The 22,931-nt window shown below is 44.0% G+C and overlaps 1 protein-coding gene across 1 annotated transcript in view; it reads right to left on the bottom strand.

Annotated features, from left to right (window-relative positions):
* Positions 1 to 15,880, bottom strand: part of LOC146341801 (vomeronasal type-2 receptor 26-like) — a 77,538-nt gene extending 61,658 nt beyond the window's left edge. Inside the window, exons 1-6 of the mRNA XM_084807692.1 lie at positions 15,798 to 15,880; positions 15,129 to 15,420; positions 9,583 to 9,727; positions 8,052 to 8,309; positions 7,624 to 7,800; positions 7,001 to 7,064 (exon numbers count right to left, since the gene is read on the bottom strand). Of these exons, the coding sequence (XP_084663818.1) occupies positions 7,001 to 7,064; positions 7,624 to 7,800; positions 8,052 to 8,309; positions 9,583 to 9,727; positions 15,129 to 15,420; positions 15,798 to 15,880 (1,019 nt within the window). The remainder of the gene's footprint in view (positions 1 to 7,000; positions 7,065 to 7,623; positions 7,801 to 8,051; positions 8,310 to 9,582; positions 9,728 to 15,128; positions 15,421 to 15,797) is intronic.
* Positions 15,881 to 22,931: the final 7,051 nt, after the last annotated feature.

Raw genomic sequence — 22,931 nt, 5'->3', positions numbered from 1 at the left:
CAATGAATGTGAAGGTGCCTCAACAACTTCACTAAAGGAGAGTTGAACTCTATTAAAACAGATGAGTGGTTGTCAGCATATCATGCAAGTTCTTTGGGTTGTTAAAATGTATTAGTGTGTGTCAATAGTTTTCACTACCTTTCTGTGTGTCATCTTAAATTTAAATAATGTAAGGGAATCGTATGCTATTGTCTTTCAATGTTAACAAGAATTCCAATAAAAAAAGTCTACATAATATAATATTTAAATCCCATTCAGCATGTTTTAAAAATGTTTCCTAAAATATTCAGGTCAAATGTGTGTAGAGTACTAGGATGAAAACATTAAGATGCGGCATGTAATTTTAGCTTTGTTGCTTACAAAATACAACTGAAATAAACATGTTAGCTGAGATCACATTCTTGGGCATGAGAAAATGTTTGGATTCAAGCTGAAAAATTTCTGACGCAAATTAGTCTACACACATTAGCCTAATTTGCCTAGGAAAATTCAATTCACAGTTTCCAACCCCCCCCCCCACAATCATTGGGGCTCATCCCTCAAATGCTTAATGAATGGACTAGAAGGAAAAAGTTCTTCCTTTTGTCAGAGCAGATCAAATTCCCCCTCCTCACAGTTGCTTCTCGATTGGCTGGAGTGGGAGTGGAGAGACCAGCCCATGCTACTCAAAGATGCCACTTGCTGCAATGGCCGCGCATGTTTCACCCAAGTGTGGGCTCAAAGAGGAACTTCTGGTGCAAGTGGAATACCAGGTTTTCAGTTCATCTTAGTCTATAAGGTTTTATCTGCTACTTGTGTCATTGTTCCTTATGCATTATTGCATCAATTTTATGTTGCACACACCCAATGAAATTCAACAGAATTAAGGGTGATATATACAGTAAGTGTTTTAATAAATCAGCCATTTAACTGTGCTTCCTTGAATGTGTAATCTGTGAACAGCCATAGTTGCAAAGCTGAAAATTCCTCTTTATCCGGGTTAGCATAGGTTATCCATTCAACCAGAAGCAGTTGTTAAATTTAAGCCAGATTGCCCACAATATTCACAATGATAAAACTTCTAATGACAGAAAACAATGAAATTCTTCCAGGCAAATACACTGGAAAACATGATGACATGTTTAATATAAAATTGAAATCACTACCACCACCATCATCCCCATAGCCCAGGATTTTCCAATATATACACCACTGTTCAATATGAACATACAGAGAAACATTATGTATCACAAACTTTATGTACAAGGATAAAATACTGTGATAAATCAAGATTGGCTATGACTGCCAACAACAACATGAACAGGGACCTCATAAGTACTTAAGAAACACTGTAGAAGTGGGAACAAATAATCAATTTGGTGGATGAAATGTAAACCTCAGGCATTATGCCTGAATTGGATACATGAAGACAGTAAAGCAGGAAAGGGCCATGCATACTGGTTCTTCCTCCAATAAGAACATAAGAAGAGCCATGCTGGATCAGATCAAGGGTCCATCTAGTCCAGCACTGTTCACACAGTGGCCCACCAGCTGTTGACTGGGAAACCACAAGCTGGACACAAGTGCATCAGCACCCTCCCACCCATGTTCCCCAGCAACTGGTGCACACATGTTTACTGCCTGTGATACTGGAAGTAGAGTATAGCCATCAGAACTGGTAGCCATTGTTAGTCTTCTCCTCCGGGCATTTGTCTAACCTTCTTTTAAAGCCTACCCAATTGGTAATCCTCACTACATCTTGTGGTACCAAATTCCATAGTTTAATAATGTGCTGTGTGAAGAACTACTGTTTTTAATCTGTCCTGAATCTCCCATCATAGGATGACCCAGGTTCTAGTATTATGAGAGAGGAAGAAAAATGTCTCCCTATCCACATTTTCCAAACCATGCATAATTTTGTACACCTCTATCATGTCTCCCTTACTCACCCTTTTTCCAAGCTAAACAATCCCAAATATTGTAACCTTCCCTCATAGGGAAGTTGCTCCAGCCCCTTCAGCATTTTAGTTGCCCTCCTCTGCACTTTTTCTAGCTCCAAGATATATATATATATGTGTGTGTGTGTGTGTGTGTGTGTGTGTGTTTGTGTGTGGTGACCAGAACTGCACACAGTATTCTAAGTGTGGTTGCACCATAGATTTGTATAAACAAAGTATGATATTGGCAGTTTTATTCTCAAATCCCAGCCTACTAGGGAGTTTGCCTTTTTTTACAGCTGTTCACCAAAATCCGAGATCTCATTCTTGGTTGGTCACTGCTATCTCAGATCCCATCAGGTTATACTTGAAGATGGGATTTTTTGCCCCAACGTCCATGTCACTTTACAGTTGCCTGCACAGAACCACATTTGCCAGTTGGATGCCCATTCTTCCACTTTGGAGAGATCCTTTCGGAGCTCCTCACAATCCCTTTTGGTATTGACCACTCTAAATAATTTGGTGCCATTGACAAACCTGGCCACTTCACTGCTCCCTCCTAATTCCAGATCATTTATGAATAAATTGAAAAGCATTGGTCCTAATATAAATCCTGGAGCGGCATGGCCATTTTTAAAGGTTTTTTCTTTCTTTAAAACAGCTTTGCTTTAAACAAATAGTTTATCGCTCAGGCCCACCTAAGACAGCCTTCTTTTGGGAAGCCCCTAGGAAGAGGAAGTGTTTTGGCTGAAAGTAAATGGAGACGGAGGATTTCAATTTAAAAAAGAACACCCACAAACAAGGCGGTGAGCACAATTCATTTTTTTAAAAAAACGTATGTATTTATTATCGGAATATACGACACTGCCTTTTTATTTACGAAAATTTCGCGACTCTGTGCAGATGACGAAAAAAATGCCGCATGACTGCTGGCTCCGCAGGACCTTGTGGTGCCGTTCCACAAAGGATTCCGTGGCATGGACTGAAGGGAATTCGATCCCATTTCAGTCTGTGGTGGTATTCCCTGACATCCCTAGCCAGGAGCTCATGACACCAAGCATACACCCACCAAGCACAGACCCAATTATGGGACTCTCATAATGATGTGCAACCACAGATGGTGAATCTGCCACATGCTGCCTCACAGCTGATTAGAACTTTGGGGGGGGCATGGGGGGCACAACTGCCAAGTTGAATAGAGACAGAGAAAAGGAACAGACGTTTTTCCACCTCACCCTGCCGGGCCTGTGACTTCCCTCAGGTTGACCTGGGCAGGGGGCCTCCAATGCCATGGTCACCCCCTTTGCCCCAGTAGCAGGCGCTTTATTTCAAAGCTCGTAGGCCTCATAGAGATCACCCCTTCTTTGCTGCTTATGGTGCCTTCTACTTTCTGCACCCGTATGGCCCTTCCCATTTCTTGTCTTCCCCCTTTTCTCCTTACTCATCTGCACCTCCCACCTATTCCACTTCCCCCGTCTATGCCATCCACCTCCTCCCCTTACTCATCTGTGCTGCAGAGCTGTAGCCAGGGTTGGGCTCAGGGGGGCTGCCCCCCCTACATTTTCTCTGCTCCCATAAATTTCTTTACATACTAATAATTTAAACACAGTTTACAACTTTGTCTTCAGAAGTTCTGCAGCACAGATGAACTGCCCCACCCTACTTTTTTTGGTGCACCCAAAAAACTTTTAGACTGGCTATGGGTCTGCTATCCCCCCACCCCTTCAACACATCTGCAACCCCCACCCCTTCCCCTGTCTGTACCCCCCACACACACCCTCCTTCCCCTGCCTCATCAGCACACACCCCATCTAAGTACAGTGGTGAGAAAAAGTTTGTGAACCCTAATGATAAGTACGGAAATTCTATAGTTTTATCATTATAGCCTTCATGAATCAAAACCAGTCCTTTCCTAAATGTCCAATAGGGTTTCTATTAACCAGTTCCATGTCTTGTGAAATAAAACAATGTAAAAATTAGGCAAAATGAGTACTTAAGCTTCTGGGGATGTGCACACGTAAGTGAATCACTGGTTGAATCAGCTCAATTAAAGGGGACAATTAGAATCAGGTATTTAAGTATTTAGGCAGATGTTCAGGGGTGAGTTTGGGATGCCCCACCCTAGAAAAGGATCAGAAACTGTGTGAGTGTGGTCTTCACCATATAGTTGTGTGGAAACGCATCATGCCTTGATCAAAAGACATCTCTGAGAACCTCAGAAAATCAGTTATTGCTGCTCAACAGTCTCAAAAGGGTTACAAAACAATTTCTAAGAATTTGGGGCTCCACCAATCCACTGTCAGACAGATAGACTAGAAATGGAGAAGATTCAAGACCACAGTCACTCTATGCAGGAGCAGTCATCCTACCAAAATCTCTCCAAGAACTAATGGTACATCACCCAGGAAGTAAAAAAGAACCCTAGAGTAACATCCAAGGATCTGCAGGCCACTCTCGCCTTGGCTAATCTGAGTGTTCATGACTCAGTGATCAGAAAAAGATTGAACAAGAATGGTGTTCATGGAAGGATAGCTAGGAGAAGGGATGTTGCAGGGAGACTCTGACCCACTAGGCCCCCTGGACCACCATTTGAGGACCGCAGGGCACTCACCAGCCTAGTCATGCCTCTAATGTTGTGTAGATCATCCCTTTATGGCCACAATGTGTGCAACATTGCTGTTCCAGAAAGACCTGAGCTACCATTTCTCTCAAAACTGGCAGCTCAGGGAAGGCGCAGGCAACCCCACTGTGCTTGCCAGTCACTTGTGGGGGCTTGTGCAGTGTGGCAAGCTGGTGTGGGTGGCAGCAGCAACTTGGAATGGGTGGCAGCTTGGTGAGTGACTGACAACCCTGGATGGAGGTGAGTCTGTCCATCCCTAGCCAGGAGGAAACCACTGCTCTCTGGAAAGAACATTGCTGTCTGTCTGACATTTGCTAAAGATCACATAGATGATCCTCAAGACTTCTTCAGCAATATTCTCTGGACAGAATAGTCAAAGGTAGAACTTTTAGGCCTTAATGAAAAAAACATTTGAACAGAAGAACCTCATCCCAACTGTCAAGCATGGTGGTGGAAATGTGATGGTTTGGGCCTGTCTTGCTGCCTCAGGACCTGAACGGCTTGCCATCATGGACACAGCCACGACTTCTGCAGTGTATCAGAAGATTCTAGAGGAGAACGTCAGGCCATCTGTCTGTGAGCTGAAGCTGAACCCAAAGTGGGTCATGCAACAAGACCATGATCCTAAACATACAAGCAGATCTACCAAAGAATGGCTGTGGAAGAATAAATTCCATGTTTTAGAAATGGTTCAGTCAAAGTCTGGACCTAAATCCCATTGAAATGTTGTGCCAAGACCTGAAGTGAGCTGTTCATGCAAGGAAGCCCTCCAGTGTCACTGAGTTGAAGCAGTTCTGGAAGTAGGATTGGACCAAAATTCTTCAAAACCGATGTGAGAGACTGACCAACACAGTTACAGGAAATGCTTACTTGAAGTTGTTGATGCTCAAAGGGGTTCCACGAGGTACTGAATCTAAAGGTTCACATATGTTTTCACACATGGATATTGAATGCTGAATCAGTTGTGGATAAATGTTGAAAAGGCATCATGTTTGTGTGTCATTTGTTTACTCATGTTATCTATTGTTCTTCATCTAGGATCATGGGGCTAGACTAAGATCTAATAACATTTTAGGTTGGAAATATGTGACAATCTGAAGGGGTTCATGAATGTTTTCTTGCCACTGTAGTTCTGCTTAGGATTGCAGCTTTGCAGCGCTGTCCTATGCATCTTTATTTAGAAATATGTCCCACCTATCTATCTATGCATTAGGTTAAGAATCCTGTCATTTCCTCCTTGCTCCTTGTTAGCAATCCTGTAATCTCTTTAATTCAATTAATGTACTTTTAATAGAACACTGCCTCTTCTCCTCTAAATGGTACTCACAGGGATGTACATAGGATATGAAGTTGGACAATTGGCCTCACAAACATGAACCCACACACCTTTTCAGATAAGAGGTGATGTTGGGAGGATGCAGTTTGAAGAAAACAGGTAGTGTACTTCTGTAAGACCGTACTTAACCCTTCTACTTATCACTTCTTTTTAACTACAACTTCATACCACCAAAACTGTTTTATCCTCACCTGGCAACCCAAGATCCAGAGCAAACACAGATAGGTCTTATGGTGTGAGTGCTGGTGGAAATCTAATGTGATAGAAAATGTTGTTGTTGTTTTTCCTTTCGGGCTCCCAAACTGTTCTACTGCAACAAAGCATCTCATATTCTAAAGCAATCAGAAATATCTTGCAGCATACCTGCCTGGAGGAAATCTCAGAATTGTGCCAATTTTTGTTGTTGTTGTCTCATTTATCATGATGCGATTCGAAATCTAGAATAAAAAAATGAATATAATAAACCCCTGAATAATTCAGTCTTACTTCATAGTCACACACACACACACAAATCTAAAAAAATGTAAGAGTGGTGAGGGGTGCTAGAAGAAGGCTCCATCTTACTGTTCAACTCAGCAAGTAAAGGCATGGGTCAATTCCTAGAATAAAGGCATTAATCAACCATAGCAGGATTCTTCCAGCAGTACAATAAGTCTCAGATGCTTCATAGAACAATAAAGGACCAGGACAACATGAGGCATCTTTGGTGGTCCTGTTCACTCTGTCCTCCCCATTTGGATTTGGGGGAGGTATTGCATAGCAGTGTGACACTGCACAATACCATCACTGATCATGAGACATGTCAGATGAGTTATCAGCCTTAGCTTCCAATTTTCTGAGTTTTTTGAGTTTGGACTCCCATGAGACATATTTTAAACTGCCAGGTTTTTAACATTATCATGGGAAAAAAAGATAGCAAACCTCATTTTGACAGTTACAGAATCTATAGAAAATGACTACAGTTCAGCTCTGACCCATGTTGCCTGGATCAGAAAATGGGTGATAATATTTATGTGCTATTGATGGAGGGGGCGATATTGGAAGCTAAAGCAGATGCCTTAACTGACATGCCCTGTGATCAGTGATGATGATGTGCAATGTCACAGATTGTGCTTGATTACAACTTACCCTCCATACACCCACACTTTGCCTTGGTTTTTCAGGCCCAAATCCAGACAGGAAGTATGAGGCACTTGGGACCAGCAAAGATGTCCCACATTGTCTTGCTCCTGTATTGCCTTATGAAGCATCTGAGACTTATTGTATAGCTGGAGGAATCATCCTATGAGTTGACTAATGCCCTTATTCTGTGAGTATTTTGTTGTTGTTGTTGTTGTTGTTTTGTTTTGTTTTTAGTTTGACCAGTATAAGAACATAAGAAGAGCCATGCTGAAGCAGACCAAGGGTCCATCTAGTCCAGCATTCTGTTCACACAATGGACAACCAGCTGTCCACAGGAAACACAAGCAGGACATGAGTGCAACAGCAATATAAGAAAGCCTTAACTGTGGTATTTTAAACCACTGAGTTCTTTGATAATTGAATTACATTTTTCTTCTTATTAACTGTTCTCTGTTGTTCAGCTGAGGCGTCAACAAAATCAAGAAGCATTTGGGGAACAAAAATGCAACTCAGCAACCCAGTGCTAGAGGTTATGATTGAGAATATCTCCACAGCCACCATGTATTTTCCCTTGGTGCTCAGGTAAGCTGGAATAAAGGATAACCAAACACTACAAAACACCAACATACTGAACATGATTAACTTGGCTTCATTAAAACTATCTGGTAACTTCCTGGCAAGGAAAGCCACAGTGAAGCTGACAATGGCCAGAAATCCCATGTTGCTCAAGACATAGTAAAACATAAGCAAGGAGCCTTCATTACATTCTAGAACTATCTCTTCAGCCATTGAGTGCATGTCAACATCTGGGAATGGGGGAGAGGTTGACAACCATACTATACAAATGCCTGCTTGGATAAGGGAGCAGCAAAGAACAACAGACCTGGCCAGTCTTTTCCCCACCCCTTTCCTCATGCTGCTTCCTGGCTTAGTGGCCATGAAAGCCACAACCACTGTGATGGTTTTTGCCAACATGCAAGATATGGCCACTGAGAATATCAGTCCGAAGCCCATTTGTCACTTGTTCAGGCTGTCCAATAAACAGCAAAAAACACACACAGGAAGCAGAGCAGGAGGGAGATGAGAAGTGTGTAGGTGAGGTCCCGGTTGTTGGCTTTGACAATGGGAGTGTTGTGGTGCTTCATGAAGGTTCCAAGCACCAAAGCTGTGATTACAGCAAAAATAATAGCAGACAGAGCTAAACTCATTCCCAAAGGCTCTTTGTAAGATAGGAAAGTGCTAACTTTGGGAAGGCATGAATTCTGGTCTTTGTTTGGATATTCGTCTTCTAGGCATTTAAAACAATCATCCATGTCTGAAAAGGAAGAGATGCACTTTCAGTTTTTCAAACATAATATAGCAGTGCCTTTCTGGATTATTGATAGAACATTATCTTTCCAAATTTTCAAACTTATCTAGCAATCAGTTTGTCTTCAGTCCTTTCTCCCCCAGACATTGCTCTGACCCAGCAAGATATTTCTTATACTTCAGAATGTATTTGTTTAAGAACTCAGCTTTACTTTGGAGGAGTGATTTTTAAAAGCATTTTTCTCAGCCACTTAGAACTTCAGAAGTAAACATCAGTACCTTGTTTTGTTTTGTCTTGTTTTATTTTCATTTTCTATAAGACCCACTGTTTTGTTTTGTTTTGCATTATTCTGGAACACCCACTGGGCACTGAGTTGCATCCAGACTTAGTCACACTTAGAATACACCCTTTGTAGTCACTGGAACTTAATTTAGTCATGAGTAAATTCAGATTAATTCATTGCATTAAGTTTACTCTAAGCATCACTAAGTCTGCATCCAACCCATTGTGGACACCTGTTTTTTTTTTTGGGGGGGGGGGTTAAGAAGAAAGGAATTGACAATGCACTTAAAAGTGTGTTTACATGAATTTGTATTCCAAAGTAACTCCCATATCTCTATAATGATGTGCAAACCCATTTTTGAATGTTAAAAAAATGGTTAAATATAGGTCTGTTGTGATCCTTTCCAAAACTGCCCATTGTGATCCTTTCCAAAACTGTCTCAGGAAGGCTCTCAAGATTTTCTTCTCCAGTGCATTTGATTTCCCTTTTCCTCATATTCACATCGGAATCTTGAAATGTACAGCTGAATGCGTGTTCCCAAAAATCCCTGATAAAACTATCTCCATTTGTGCTGGAAGGGTTTCTGCTCTGAAAAAAATGTTGGAATCCTGGAAGCTCATATGAGCTAACTGTGAAGGACAGGGCACCATGAATGATTTGTATATCCCAAGTCCTTTGATAATTTAATGATGCAAGATCCATCTGGGCTGTCATAATCCATACCTTACTTTTAGGCTGTATCCTCATTAATCCCTGTTCTAATAGAAATTGTGACCATCTCCAGTATATCATAGACCGAGTTTCTCCATAGAAGACCAGTGTATTGGCTTTGCTCTCCATCACAGTGCTAAAGAAGTCCACCATCTTTAGCAGCTGAGAATAATACTCATCGAGGAAAAGAAAACTGATTCTTTCAATGAAAGCAAAACAGATGCCATTCAGGGCAAACCCTGAAAGTGTTCTCTGCACAAACCTGTCTCCATTGTCATCACTTACAGCCAGGATCCCAACCCATATCCATCTGAAATGCAGAAGTAAACTCGAGAATACTCGCATACTGCAGAACTTCATTTGGGACCATCCGACAGACGGAAAGAGATTTGGATTCAGTGTTTATCACTGCAGTAGAGACAGAGGTGAACTGCATAAAGATGAAATGAGTGGAGTACAGGAAAAGGAGAAAGTTTCAAAATAGATTTGGAAGGTGTGCATGTACATAACGCATTTCACTTTTAAGGAATTTTTCCCTTGGCAGCCACTGAGGTTAAATCCACATCTCTCCTTCCTTCCTCTGCATGGTGCTCAAGTAGGTGGCCACTGATCAGATCCAGACACTTTGGATAAAAAGGTCAACCTGTGTACTGGCCTGTGCTGGGAAGGCGATAGGAGGAGTGTAGTCGTGTTTATTCTCCTGAACCTCTTAGTGGTTTCGATACCATTAGCCATGATATCCTTCTGGAGAGAATGTTGTGCTGTTTTCAGCGCCTCCTGAAGACATTGCTATTTCAAGAGACCTTCCCTGAGTGACCAGCTGTGGTTCATTAAGTCTAGAATCTGTACTTTACAAATGTTTTAACTGTTTTAATTATGGGGTTTTATTCTTTTATCTTGTTCACCACTCTGAAATCTTTGATGTGGAGCAGTGTATAAATATTGTGCATGCACACACACAGAGATAGATAATTATTATTATCTGAGCTGGGTGTAGGGGCTACAGCTTTACAGTGATACAGTGATTTACTTGGATGGCATTTCCAGAAGGGGAATTTCTGCTTGGGCTCATGGCATTTATGTTTTGTGATACCACAGAGCTCCATCCTATCCTCCATGCTGTTTGGCACCTCCAGTGAGATGACTATCTGGAGATTTACAAGTCCAGTGCTATCTGTATCAGTATTAGTGTGTATCAAACTGAGATACCGTAGGTAGGGATGTCAGAGAATTCTTCCACGGATCTCAGTGAGGTCGAATGCCAATGCATTCCCCCCCCCCCGGAATCCATGGCGGAACGAAGCCCCCCACCCCCCCACCCCGCGAAAGGCGCGCGAAACAGAGCACTTACCTGGTGCCGTTCGCACTGCTTTGTGAATGGCGGCCATGTCTGCGCCATTCACTTCCCCATTTTTGCTGTGATAGGCTACGTAAATACTTACATACCTATCATGGCAAAAATGGAGAAGCGAATGGCGGCTGCTATGCCATTTTCACCCCTTTTTTTTGCCGTGATAGGCTATGTAAATATTTACATAGCCTATCACAACTAAAAAACAGGAACACAAATGGCAGCTGCCGTAGCTGCCACCATTTGCGTCCACAGGCTCTGCATGCCTGTGAATGCACCCAGCCGGCGGCTCGGTGGAGTTGCTGCAGAGCCAGCCGTGTTAGGATTTTGGAGGGAGGTGCGGAGAGCCTCCCCCCCTCATGAATCACCCTCTTCAAAAAGGTAAGTGACTTTCGCACATCCCTAACCGTAGGGACTTTCTCCTTTCATACAAGTCTCTTCACTCCTTACCATCTGGAGTAGAGGCCCTATTCTGTATCCCAACAGTGGTGGGGATGAGATTGGTTGGGACTGGGCAAGGGGTTTTCTTGGTGGCCACAGATACATTATGGAATATCTACCCAGTGAGGTTCTTTTGGGTCCCTCCTTTCCATCAGTTGGTGAAAATATTTATGTTCTGGCACATTTTTGCCCTGCTTAGGGGTTTTGTATATGCTGTGCCTATTTTTATACATTCCTGGCCCCACCTGCATGGCACTGCTTTCACCCTTCACTCTGTCACAACTGTGCAGCATTTCAGCTTTGAATGAGCTTCTGCTGGGATACACTCGCCATTTACTGTGCGCTTCCCTAACAGACGTGCCCTCTTTTTTTGCAATTATACTTTACTGCGCAGCTGGGCAGACCCATGAGCATGGGTGTGCGACACTTTAGTGGCTGTTTTGTATATTAGGTGTTCTCTTGTGTCTTTCCATCCCTTGTTAGGTAAAAAGTGGTTGTTCTGTACTCCTTCATTTCCACGCCATCTGTTTGTCAGTTCCACAGCCTGAGACTCTCGCAATGGTTCACTCTCATAGGCATGAGCGGCACATACCTCCAATCACCCCGAAATGGTAGCTGGAGCAAAGTTGGTCCTCCCCCAAGACCCTCCAGCCCTTGGGCACTGAGTCCAAAAGCAACCATTGCAAAGATGCAAAGCTGCAAAAATGTGCAAAAGTGTGATTAAATAAATGAAAATGCCTCTCTGTGCCTCTGTAACTGTGCAGCTGTGAAGGGACAGGGGGAGTAAAGGGGTGTCACTGAGTGATGCAAGCACTATGCATGCCTACAACATGCCCACTGCAAAATGCAATGTTGGTTTGGGAAGTGACAGATGGCTTGCCATCGTGGGGAAACTTGTAGCAAACGAAAAACATCACAGCAAAATGCGTCCTTGGAAATCCACATTTTCCAGGAGAAAACCATGGATGGCTGCAAAGTGGGGACTGTGTCATCTGTCCTGAGGGACCTTGACTTGCAGCCACCCTGGAGTAAAAGGCTCATGTAGATGGGCCCCTGTTATCTACACTATATTGTTGCTTTATGGTGGATTGTGGCATTTTGATTGTTGTAAGCCACTGGCTGGGTTCGCACGACGCAACAACCCATCGTGGGTGGCAAGCCCCAATGGGTTATCATGTTGTGTGAACCTAGATCAATTCCTGCAGGGTGGCTTGTTCTCGGGTTGTTTTACCCATGATGTGTTGGTGCGACGTCTGAACCTAGCACTGCCAACCCTACATGGGTAGAGGGTATTGGTCAGGGATGCTGAGCACATCTCCCCACCTATAAAGTGCTCAACATTACACCTTTAGCAAGGGGATACCCAGGATTAAAGGGTTGCCCTGACCGTTGTGGGTGCCCTCCTTGTATTCCACCCCACCCAGAGTCAGCAGCAACTGTTTTTCATAGAAAAGTGCATGCCACCTCCTTTTTCACTCCCAACTACAGCTGTCAAATCACATGTGGTTACTGCATTAGGGAACAAAAAATGGGGTGGTGTGTTGATCACCCTGAAAAACCCTGAAAAAATGGGGTGGTGTGTTGATCACCCTGTTGGTAGGAACTTGGGCATTTGAAGAAGGGCACCTCCATGGTTCAGGACAACTCTTTGAACCCTGTGGATAACCTTCCTAAGAGCTGATTTTCATCCTATTTCCTCACCTATCAACTGTCAAAAGCTGTAAAACCAGCCTATACTCAGTCTAGGGATGGGCAGATTACTTACCCTGTTCCAGGTGGGGATTCCGCTGGGAGGGAAGGTGATCCGTCCCTCCCCCTGGAATCCTCCCCAGCTGGCTCTGCTCTGCAGCGAGTCTGCAGAGCCGCCGCCCCGCCCCGCCCACAGCCAGACTTCTGTCCGCTGCTGGGCTGCGGCCGCAAATGGCATCCAGCGTAGCGGTCGCCATTTGCATCCCTGCGTTAGCTGTGATAGGCTACGTAAATACTTTGAATGAGTTCAAATCTCCAGGGCCAGATGAACTGCACTCCAGAGTAATAAAGGAACTGGCAGAAGAACTCTCAGCACCGCTGTCTATTCTCTTTGAGAAATCATGGAGGATGGGTGAAGTGCCAGATGACTGGAGGAGGGCTAATGTTGTCCCTCTCTTCAAAAAGGGTAAAAAGGAGGGACCTGGGAACTACAGACCAGTCAGTCTGACATCAATCCCAGGGAAAATTCTGGAGCAGATGATAAAGGAATCCATCTGTAAGCATCTTGAAAACAATGCAGTGATTACTCGAAACCAACATGGGTTTGTCAAGAACAAATCCTGCCAGATGAATCTGTTCTCATGTTTTGATCAAGTAACCTCCCTTGTGGACTGTGGGAATGCTGCAGACATAATATACCTCAACTTCAGCAAAGCTTTCAACAAAGTGCCCCATGATATCCTGATGAGCAAACTAGCTCAAAGTGGGCTAGATGAAACAACGATCCAGTGGATCTATCTACAGTTGGATACAGAATCAGACTCAAAGTGTGCTTATCAGTGGGATCTTCTCAAACTGGGGAGAGGTAACGAGCAGGGCTCAGCCCTGGGCCCTGTGATCTTCAACATTTTTATTAATGACTTGGAGGAGGAGGTGCAGGGGATGCTGATCAAATTTGCAAATGACACAAAATTGTGTGGAATAGTTAATACTTTGGAAGACAGAAACAAAATTCAAAGTGATCTTCACAGACTAGAGCGCTGAGCAGAAAACAACAGAATGACATTTAATAGGGATAAATGCCAAGTTCTGCACCTAAGAAAAAGAAACCAAAGGCACAGTTACAAGATGGGGGATATGTGGCTCAATAACTCTACAACTGAGAAGGATCTTGGACTTGTTGTCGATCACAAGCTGAATATGAGCCAACAATGTAATGTGGCTGCCAAAAAGACAAATGCTCTTTTGGGCTGTATGAATAGAAGCATAGCTTCCAAATCCCGGGAAATACTAGTTCCCCTCTACTCAGCACTGGTTAGTCCTCATCTGGAGTACTGTGTCCAGTTCTGGGCACCACTCTTTAATAAGGATGCAGACAAGCTGGAGAGGGTTCAGAGGAGGGCAACAAAGATGATCTGTGGACTAGAAACAAAGCCCTGTGAAGAGAGACTGAAAGAACTGGTCCTGTTTAGCCTTGAGAAGAGAAGACTGAGGGGAGATAGGATAGCACTCTTCAAGTACTTGAAAGGTTGTCACAGGGTGGAAGGCCAGGAGCTCTTCTCGATCATCCCAGAATGCAGGATACGGAAGAATGGGCTCAAGTTACAGGAAGCCAGATTCTGGCTGAACAGCAGGAAAAACTTCCTGACTGTTAGAACAATACAGCAATGGAACCAATTCCCTAGGGAGGTAGTGGGCTCTCCCACACTGGAGGCATTCAAGATGAGGCTGGACAGCCATCTGTCAGGGATGCTCTGACTTGGATTCCTGCATTGAGCAGGGGGTTGGACTCGATGGTCTTGTAGGCCCCTTCCAACCCTACTATTCTATGATAGCTTATTCTGCAGTGTGAGTTGTCGTGTCATGTGAACTCACTCATTGGAAGTTATATGAATGCACTATGAGGGCAGAATAAATGTTCAAATAAATAAATAAATAAATAAATAAATAAATGTATTTATTTTCCAGATTTTCTGTCTGATTCTTTACCTGGACTACCAGAGAATGTTATGTTTTGTTATCAGGGACACAAGTCAGATAGTTAGATTCAGATCACAGTGGCTTTGTGCTCATAACTCAGGTTCTCTAGTCAACATATTACAGGAGTTACATAGGATTAAGAAGTTGCAGTATATTTGTAAAACTGAAATAACTGTTTAAGTGAACATCATTTTAAACACTGTAGAGTTGCTTCTTAAAGCAGGGTATCTTCATGTTTCTGCATCTACAGCCACGAATACCCCATGACAAATTATGAATGAACTCCAAGATAATTATTTTCTCACTTATCTCAAACACATCTTTTTGCCTCTACCACAAAGAGACTTTAACAAATATGTGTGTACCCTACCTGTGGAGTCTTGTAGGTGTTCAAGATGGTTGCAATAGGTAGTGACATATCAATATCAAGTCTGTCAATGATGGCTACCAGATTGTTCTGGATGTCACACTTGTAGTTAGGGATAAATCTTTTCTGTGTGGAGAGGAGTTCCATTTTAGCTTGACAGGTCCACTTTGCATCAAAGTAGCTGTCATAGAAGTTGAAGCCCAGTGTGAGATTTGGTAAGATCTGGTGGTTCTCATTTATCTCCTTTACCACAAACACCAACGCCAGAGTATGCTGGTAGTTTTTGGTCAGAACACTACAAAGGGAATGATATGCCAAGTTGTCACATACCAATTTTGATCTCTTTCTCTCTGTCTTTCTCTAAACAAGATCTTTTTCTTTAAGCTTCTAGCATTCTCAATGCTTAGTGTTGAAAGCCTACGATGTTATTGTAACCTTATAACTTGTGTAGATGACTAGAAAAAGGATTTTATTGTATTAGAAAGATGAATACCCATTTGTAACCTTTTAGTCTTGTTTCTAAATGGTAATCCAGAATCCCTTGAATGTAACCAAAGATACTTGGTGAACATGCAGTGATCCCTGAAAAAGTTGTCTGAGAACTTTTGCAATGTTAAACAAGCATCCTATTGAAATTCTTTCCTCTCTTTGTCATAGAGGGTCATTTTCAACCAGATCGACTCATTTCCCCACTCCCCACCCCCCACACTTTCCACTAGCTGAGCTGGTAGAAAGGGGCTGTCAAAATCCCGCATGGCTAATAGAACAAGTGCGAAAACGGGGGAATGTACTTTTCAAAGAAAATGGAGTCCTGCCAACTCAGGTGGCGGGGGGAATAGAAGGGGGCACCCCCATTGGTAGGGACAAGGCTTTAAATGGGGGGGCACTCAGCTAACCAGAGGATCTTGACTTGAGCACTTTCCCCACCTGCCAAAGTGCTAAGATCAAACGATTAGCCAAGGACCACCCCGACCCCTGCAGATCTCCTGGGTGCCACCCCATTTCCTTACACCAGAGGGAGTAACTGCTTCTATTTTGACAGCTCTCAAAACAGAAGTGGTTATGTAGGGATGTACGAAAGGTACTTACCTTTTGCGAATTATGTTTATGGTTGGGGGGGAGGCGTTCCGTCCCTCACCTCGGAATCCTCGCCAGGGGGGGGAGGCACTCCATGCCTTCCCCCCCGGAATCCTGGCCGGCTGGCTGTGCTCCGCAGCAATTCTGCGGAGCCGCCAGCCGGCTCCACCAGCAGCCCGACATCCGGCCACTAGCTAGCAGGGACGCAAATGGTGGCAGCCATAGCCGCCGCCGTTTGCGTCCCTGCAGTCAGCCGTGACAGGCTACGTAAATGTTTACGTAGCCTATCATGGCTGACTTAAAAAAACACACACACATGTACGCAAATGGCGGCGGCCACGGCCGCCACCATTTGCATTCCTTATTTTGGCACGTCTTAGTCTACGTAAACATTTACGTAGAGTAAGATGGCGAAAATAAGGGGAACGCAAATAGCGTAGCGTCTACACTATTTGCGTTCCCCTTATTTTCACCATCTTAGTCTACGTAAATGTTTACGTAGACTAAGACATGTCAAAATAAGGAACACAAATGGCGACGAGGATCCATCCCCCTATCGAGGATTCTGGGGGGAGGGACGGAGTGCCTCCCCACCCACTGTGAAAGATTCTGCGAAAAGGTACGTGAGTTTCATACATCCCTAGCTGGATTCCAAGGACTTACGGATCACTTTTTTTTTTCTTTGCAAAGGGATTTGCACTAGTGTGCATTTGCACTAATGTGCACTTGTGCAAGTGCACATTTGTGCAAGTGCAAACATGAATGAAATTCAAGTACATCTCTAAAAAAAATCTGATTCCATCAGTGAGAGGATGATGGAATGAAAAAAGCCTGACATCCGTGGAACACAGATGGAACAGATTTAACAAAATCCATACATTCCTACTCCCAACTCTTGCTTTTCCTTCTCAAGAGTGTAAGGGATCCCAGTTTACCTAATCCCCTCTTTCTAAATGCTCACCCTGGTAAGCCCTTCCCACAGCAAGCGGAAGAGTCAGTGCATTTCAACTGCCTAGTTTAAGCTGCATAGCCAGCTTCCACAAGAACACACCTAATCTTCCCACAGTCCAGTTTTTTTTTTTGTTGCAGCGTTTTGTTGCAACATGTAACAGTTATAGTATATGTAATTATATGTAATTATATGCAATTACTCTACCACATTTGCTTTCCACAAAGTAATATCTGAATATTTTGATTAGTGCTCTGATAATAAATATCCCCCATTGTTTGAAGAAGCTTGTGTGCGTGTGTATTATTTTGAGTTCCCCTCTTTGCCTAAGACACACTATTGCCAATGTCAAAAAGCTCAATTTACTAAATATGTGCCTTGCAGAATGTGCACAAGTTTGTATATGCATTGTGCAAGTTTGTAGGCTGTATCTAAGAGGAGCACATTTGGTAACAAGTAGAAAATGGGAAAGACACAGAAGCATGTTATTTTTATGCTTCTACCCTTTTAACTGATATTCCATGTAGAGAACCAAGTTAACATGTGAGAATATTGATTGAAGTTCTGCTCATGGCAAACTTTGCCATAAGCAGAATTTGCAATTGGCTTCATATTTAGAACCTTCATTGGGTGGCCATTACCAAGTGTGAATTTCCCACATTCTGCATGGATCCACACAGTGATCTGGTTATCTGTATCCCCTGCAAAATAAGAAGGCTTCTACCAGTCTTATGTTTCCAATGATATCAGAAGCAAAACTACCATTTATCATGTACAAAAATTTAGGTCATCTTCGCAAATCATGGAAAAATGCTCTGTTCGCAACCCCAAGCAAAAATGTGTTCTCGGGAAAATTTCACAACTCTCTGAGCTTGTATTCACATTAAAATGTGCATTTCCCCCCTCAATCTGCATTTTCACACTTTAGCTTATGGGAGAAATGTGCACAGTTTGGGTGAACACTTTTAAAAATGTGGATTTTCCCAATCAAAAATGCACATTTATCAAATTGGGGCAGGGGGACATGCTCATGTTTGGAACAAATTCAGAAATCTTAACTTGTACAAGTGTGCATTACCCCTCATCTAGATTTTCATACTTTTGCTTGTGGGGAGAAAGTGCTCATTTGGGGAGGAAAATGTGGATTTCCTTATCAAAAGTACACATTTCCCCACTTGTCAGGGGGAGAGACATGTGTTTTAGAATGTGAAACTTTCTATGTGATGGGGAAAGCCATGCAAGGATCATATCTCACACTGTGGATATATTCATATGTTACACTGAATGTTCTTTTACACTCTGTGTATGCTCACTAAGATGCGAGAATCTATCCTTCCTTATTCATTCATTCTTATTGAAGCTATATACATGAGGAAGAAAACAGGGATGAGTTTGCTAGCTACACCTCCTCCCGACATTCCTATTGCTTTCTCCGTGTGAAGGGTAACTGTCTGAGAGGACAGTCTCCTCTATCCATGGAAGTACTCCCTGAGACTTTTGCATCCTTCTTCTTGAAATGAAATCATGATGAGCATCAGTTAAGTATGCATAATCCCATTTATCATTTAGATAAACTTGCAAGAAAGCAGAATCAAATACTTTGGGGAGAGGGAAGGATCGCCCTCAGTGAAATAGTACATTTCCTTTTCAGAAACAAGTGAAATGCAATGAAAAAACAACAACCCTGCCAGTTTAAGACCAGAGTTCAGGCTATCTCATGTTGGTTCAAGCTCCATAAAGCCAGGAAATCTTCTCTCTCTGTCTCTGTCTCTGTCTCTGTCTCTGTCTCTGTCTCTGTCTCTGTCTCTGTCTCTGTCTGTCTGTCTGTCTGTCTGTCTCTCTCTGTCTCTGTCTCTGTCTCTCTGTCTCTGTCTCTCTGTCTCTGTCTCTGTCTCTGTCTCTCTCTGTCTCTCTCTCTCTCTCTCTATATATATATATATATATATATATAATCCAAAGTAGGGAGTTAGTTGGTCATCCCTTTTTGACTGCCTTCCTGTTGACTGATTCTCATGAAACACACTTCATTGGAAAGCTCTTGACATACAGATTCCACAAACAACAGGCGTTTTCACTATAATTCAAGGTTGGGAGGGAGTTTATTTATGTCCATAAGGATTTTTTTTTTTTAAAGAATTAGGCTGTCTTCTATAAAATGTACTATAAAGTTTTATTTTTAATATCAAAAAGGTCGAGTATAATTTGACAAACGTAATTAATTGCAAATTGGAGCAAAATGAAATATGGAAAGAAAAAAGGTCTCTGTACACCTTTATAAACACAGATGCTGGTCAAAGTACAATGATATGTCAGTATCATACAGCCTTTAAACAAATCATGAAGGGATTAAGAGACACCTACAGGTAAAAGTGACCTAGTCAAAGTTTACTTATTACTCAGAAAGAACGTCTCTAGTTTTAAATTCAACAAACCAACATTTATACATTCCACACACTACTAACATGCCTAGATGTCAAACGCTTGCTGGTAACAGTAACCAGCAGGCAAACCATGAGTCTAAGCATGCCTCATTCTGCTGCAGTAATTCTACCCCTCCAGCCCCTAGAGAAGAAGCTTTGTGCCCTGCCTGGATGCTGCCATGCCCACCTTAGCAAGCCTGCATATACAGGTGACCCTTCGGCCTTTTGACTACAGCGAAGCTCTGGTTGGCCTTGCATGGGTCAGTATCTCAAACCAGCCCAGGCGTAGGAGGCAGACTGTGCCTGTCAGCATGCATCCTGCAACCAATATCACCAGGCTGGAAATCAGCAACCATGTCCAGGTTTGAAACACTTTGCTGCCTTGCTTTTCCATGGCGAATTGTCAACTCTTTGCTGCCATGGCAGAACATTTTCACTACCCCCGCTCACAGTTCCAGATTTCATCCGCAACACTGTCATCAATCTCTATGCTCTTGACAAGCGATTCCTGAAGGGCATTCAGAAGTACAACAGTGCCCTAGGCTTTGCTTCCTTCTATTCACCACTCAAGTTTACAACTGCCTTCTTTCCATTTGCCAAAGCAAGAAGCATGTGCCTGTCACCTGGCCTGGCCTGGCCTGAATGCATGCTTCTGAAGGGTGGCTCTGTACAGTTCACAGTCGAGTCAAGCTTCCATTCAAACTGGATGAAATTTCAGTCTCATTGATCAAGCCTGACAGAGCTCTTGGACCTCTTCTTAGATCTACTGGCATTGTCATCTGGGATGAAGTGTCAGTAGCTACCTGCTTTGCTACTGATCGTGTAGACAGGCTGCTGATGGAGCTCATGAGTAATGATACTCCATTCGGTGGCAAGACTATTGTGTTTGGCAGTGACTTTAGGTGGAACTTGCCCATTGTCTCACATGGTGCCTGGGCAGCCATCAATGGCTAGTTGGTCAAGAAATCTAATGCCTGGAACAGTGTCACCAGATTCCAGCTTACTCACAACATGCACAGAGTGAATCTGAATTTGCTGCCTACTGTCTAACTGTTGGTAGTGGTGCCCAGGAAGAGTTCCCAGCTGTTGGAGAAGACATGATCAAGATCCAAGACTCATGCATTGTTAATGAGGGCATTGTCACCGCTGTCTCTGGGACTGACTTTAGCCATATATGCTAATGCAGGCTGTGATCCAGGAATGAGCACTGTGACTACATTAACCATATGGTATTGGACAAAATGGAAGGTGAGGGAAGGACCTACTTGAGCACAGACGAAGTCACTGGTGGTGATTAGGGATGTCAGAGAATTCTGCGACGGATCTCGGTGAGGCCGAATGCCCCGAAATCCGTCGCGGAACAAAGCCCCCACCCCATGAAAGGCATGTGGGACAAAGTCCCCACTGCCCCCACCCCATGAAAGGTGCATGAAACAGAGTACTTACCTGCTACAAATGGCTACGATAGCCGCTATTTGCGTCCCTGCAGGGCTGCCCAGTGGCTGGATGTCTGTCTGCGGGTGGCCGGAGCTGGCTGGTGGCTCTGCAGCTTGGCCGCGGAGCGAAGCCGGCCGGGCAGGATTCCGGGTGGAGGGATGGAGCGCCTCCCCCCCACTGCAGATGCCCCTGCGCAGAGCCAGGTAGGTGTTTCGTACATCCCTAGTGGTGATGCCAGGCATGATTTGTAATACCCTTCAGAGGCCCTAAACACGCTCAACCCAAGTGGTTTGACAGCAAGAAAGGTGACTCTGAAAAAAGGGTACTGTGGTTATCCTGCTAAGGAAACTGTACATGACACAGGGTCTTATCAATGGCACAAGGTTCATCGTGCTTGCCATGCACAACAACGGTCTCCACCAGGAAGCCCTCACTGGACAGACTAATGGCAAGCAGATCTTCCTGCCAAGGATCAGCCTTGCACCTTCCAACACATCCCTCCCATTTCAATTCAAGTGTCACCAGTTCCCCATTCATCTGGCCTTTGCCATTAGCATCAACAAGAACCAGGGACAGACTGTGGACCAAGTTGGCATCTATCTGCTAATACCTGTCTTCTGCCATGGACAACTCTACACTAGGGATGTAAGAACACATCCCACTTTGTGTTCTCCGGGTGCCCCTGAGCTTTTCCCCTGCTCGCTGGCCCTCTGGGCTGCAGTCGAGTGCCCCCTCCATGCTCGATGAGCAGCCCGCAACTTACCCTGGCCTGTTCATCTCTGTGCCAATCGCCATGTTTTAATGCTATGTGCCCACATAGACTTACATGCAAAAAGCGCTGTGAATCGCCCATAGACTCTAGTTCACAGACCTCTTTTGTGTATAGCTCTATGGACAAGTGCTTTTTTTTAAGACATGACGATTGGCACAGAGACGAATAGGCCCAGGTAAGCTGCGGGTAGCTCATTGAGCACAGAGGGGGGTGCTCAACCACAGCCCAGAGGGCCAGCAAGCAGGGGGGAGTTCAGCAGGCACAGTTTGGCAGGTGCGGGCACCAGCGGTCCATCACATTTGCGGACCAAAATGGGCACCCGCAACATCCCTACTCTACACTGCCATGAGTCGTGTGAACTCATTGGAACAACCTCAAGATTCAAGCTGTTGATGGACCAAAACAAGGGTGTTACAGTGGTCACCTTGGAGTTTGCAGCAAGAAGATTGTAATTATGGAATTTTTGTAAAGATAAAAGATGTAACACTTTGAATATCTCAATAAACACAGTTTCTAAGTTAAAACTTTCGTTAGATTTTATTTTTCAACCCAACTGGTTGGAAGCTAAGGCTAATGCCCGAACTGATGTGTCTTGTGATCAGTGAAGATGTTCTGCAGTCTGAGAAACTGTGCTTGCTTACCCTCTATGCACTGGCACATTTCGTTGGTGAGCAAATGGGATCTCTTGTCCTGCTCATGTATTGCCTTATGAAGCTTCTAATCTTACTTCTAGTAGAGAGCTTGTTCTCACTGTTTCAACCATCTTGCCAGCTCCTTCTGTAAGCCACAAACAGGTGTGGGTCAACTCACAGGAGAATCCCTCTAGCAAAACTGCAAGCCTCAATAGTATTCATTCATAATTAGGGATGTTGTGAGTGTCAGTTTGGGGGCTCGAGCTCGGCGGGTTTCTGCCAGTTCGGACCCCTGGATGCTGGTCTGTGACTTCCTGCTTTTGCCCGAATCAGCATGTGTCGAGTCAGGCAAGCACAGCGGCCCCTGCTCCTTGCCCAAGTGGCGACGGCAGGAGGCGCAGTTGCTGTGTGTGGTGGTGGCAGCAAGAGAGCCCTCTCCCGTCGCTGCTACCACCCAGAGCAACCACACCCCTCTCTGCCAGTGCACAGCAGAGAGGGGCACAGTTGCTCGGGGCAACG

This window comes from Heloderma suspectum, chromosome 6 (assembly GCF_057233095.1).
Source record: "Heloderma suspectum isolate Gila_16-S chromosome 6, 16-S_ref, whole genome shotgun sequence".
Taxonomy (NCBI): domain Eukaryota; kingdom Metazoa; phylum Chordata; class Lepidosauria; order Squamata; family Helodermatidae; genus Heloderma; species Heloderma suspectum.
Note: the sequence above shows the minus strand (reverse complement) of the source record. Positions and strands in the feature narration are given on the sequence as shown.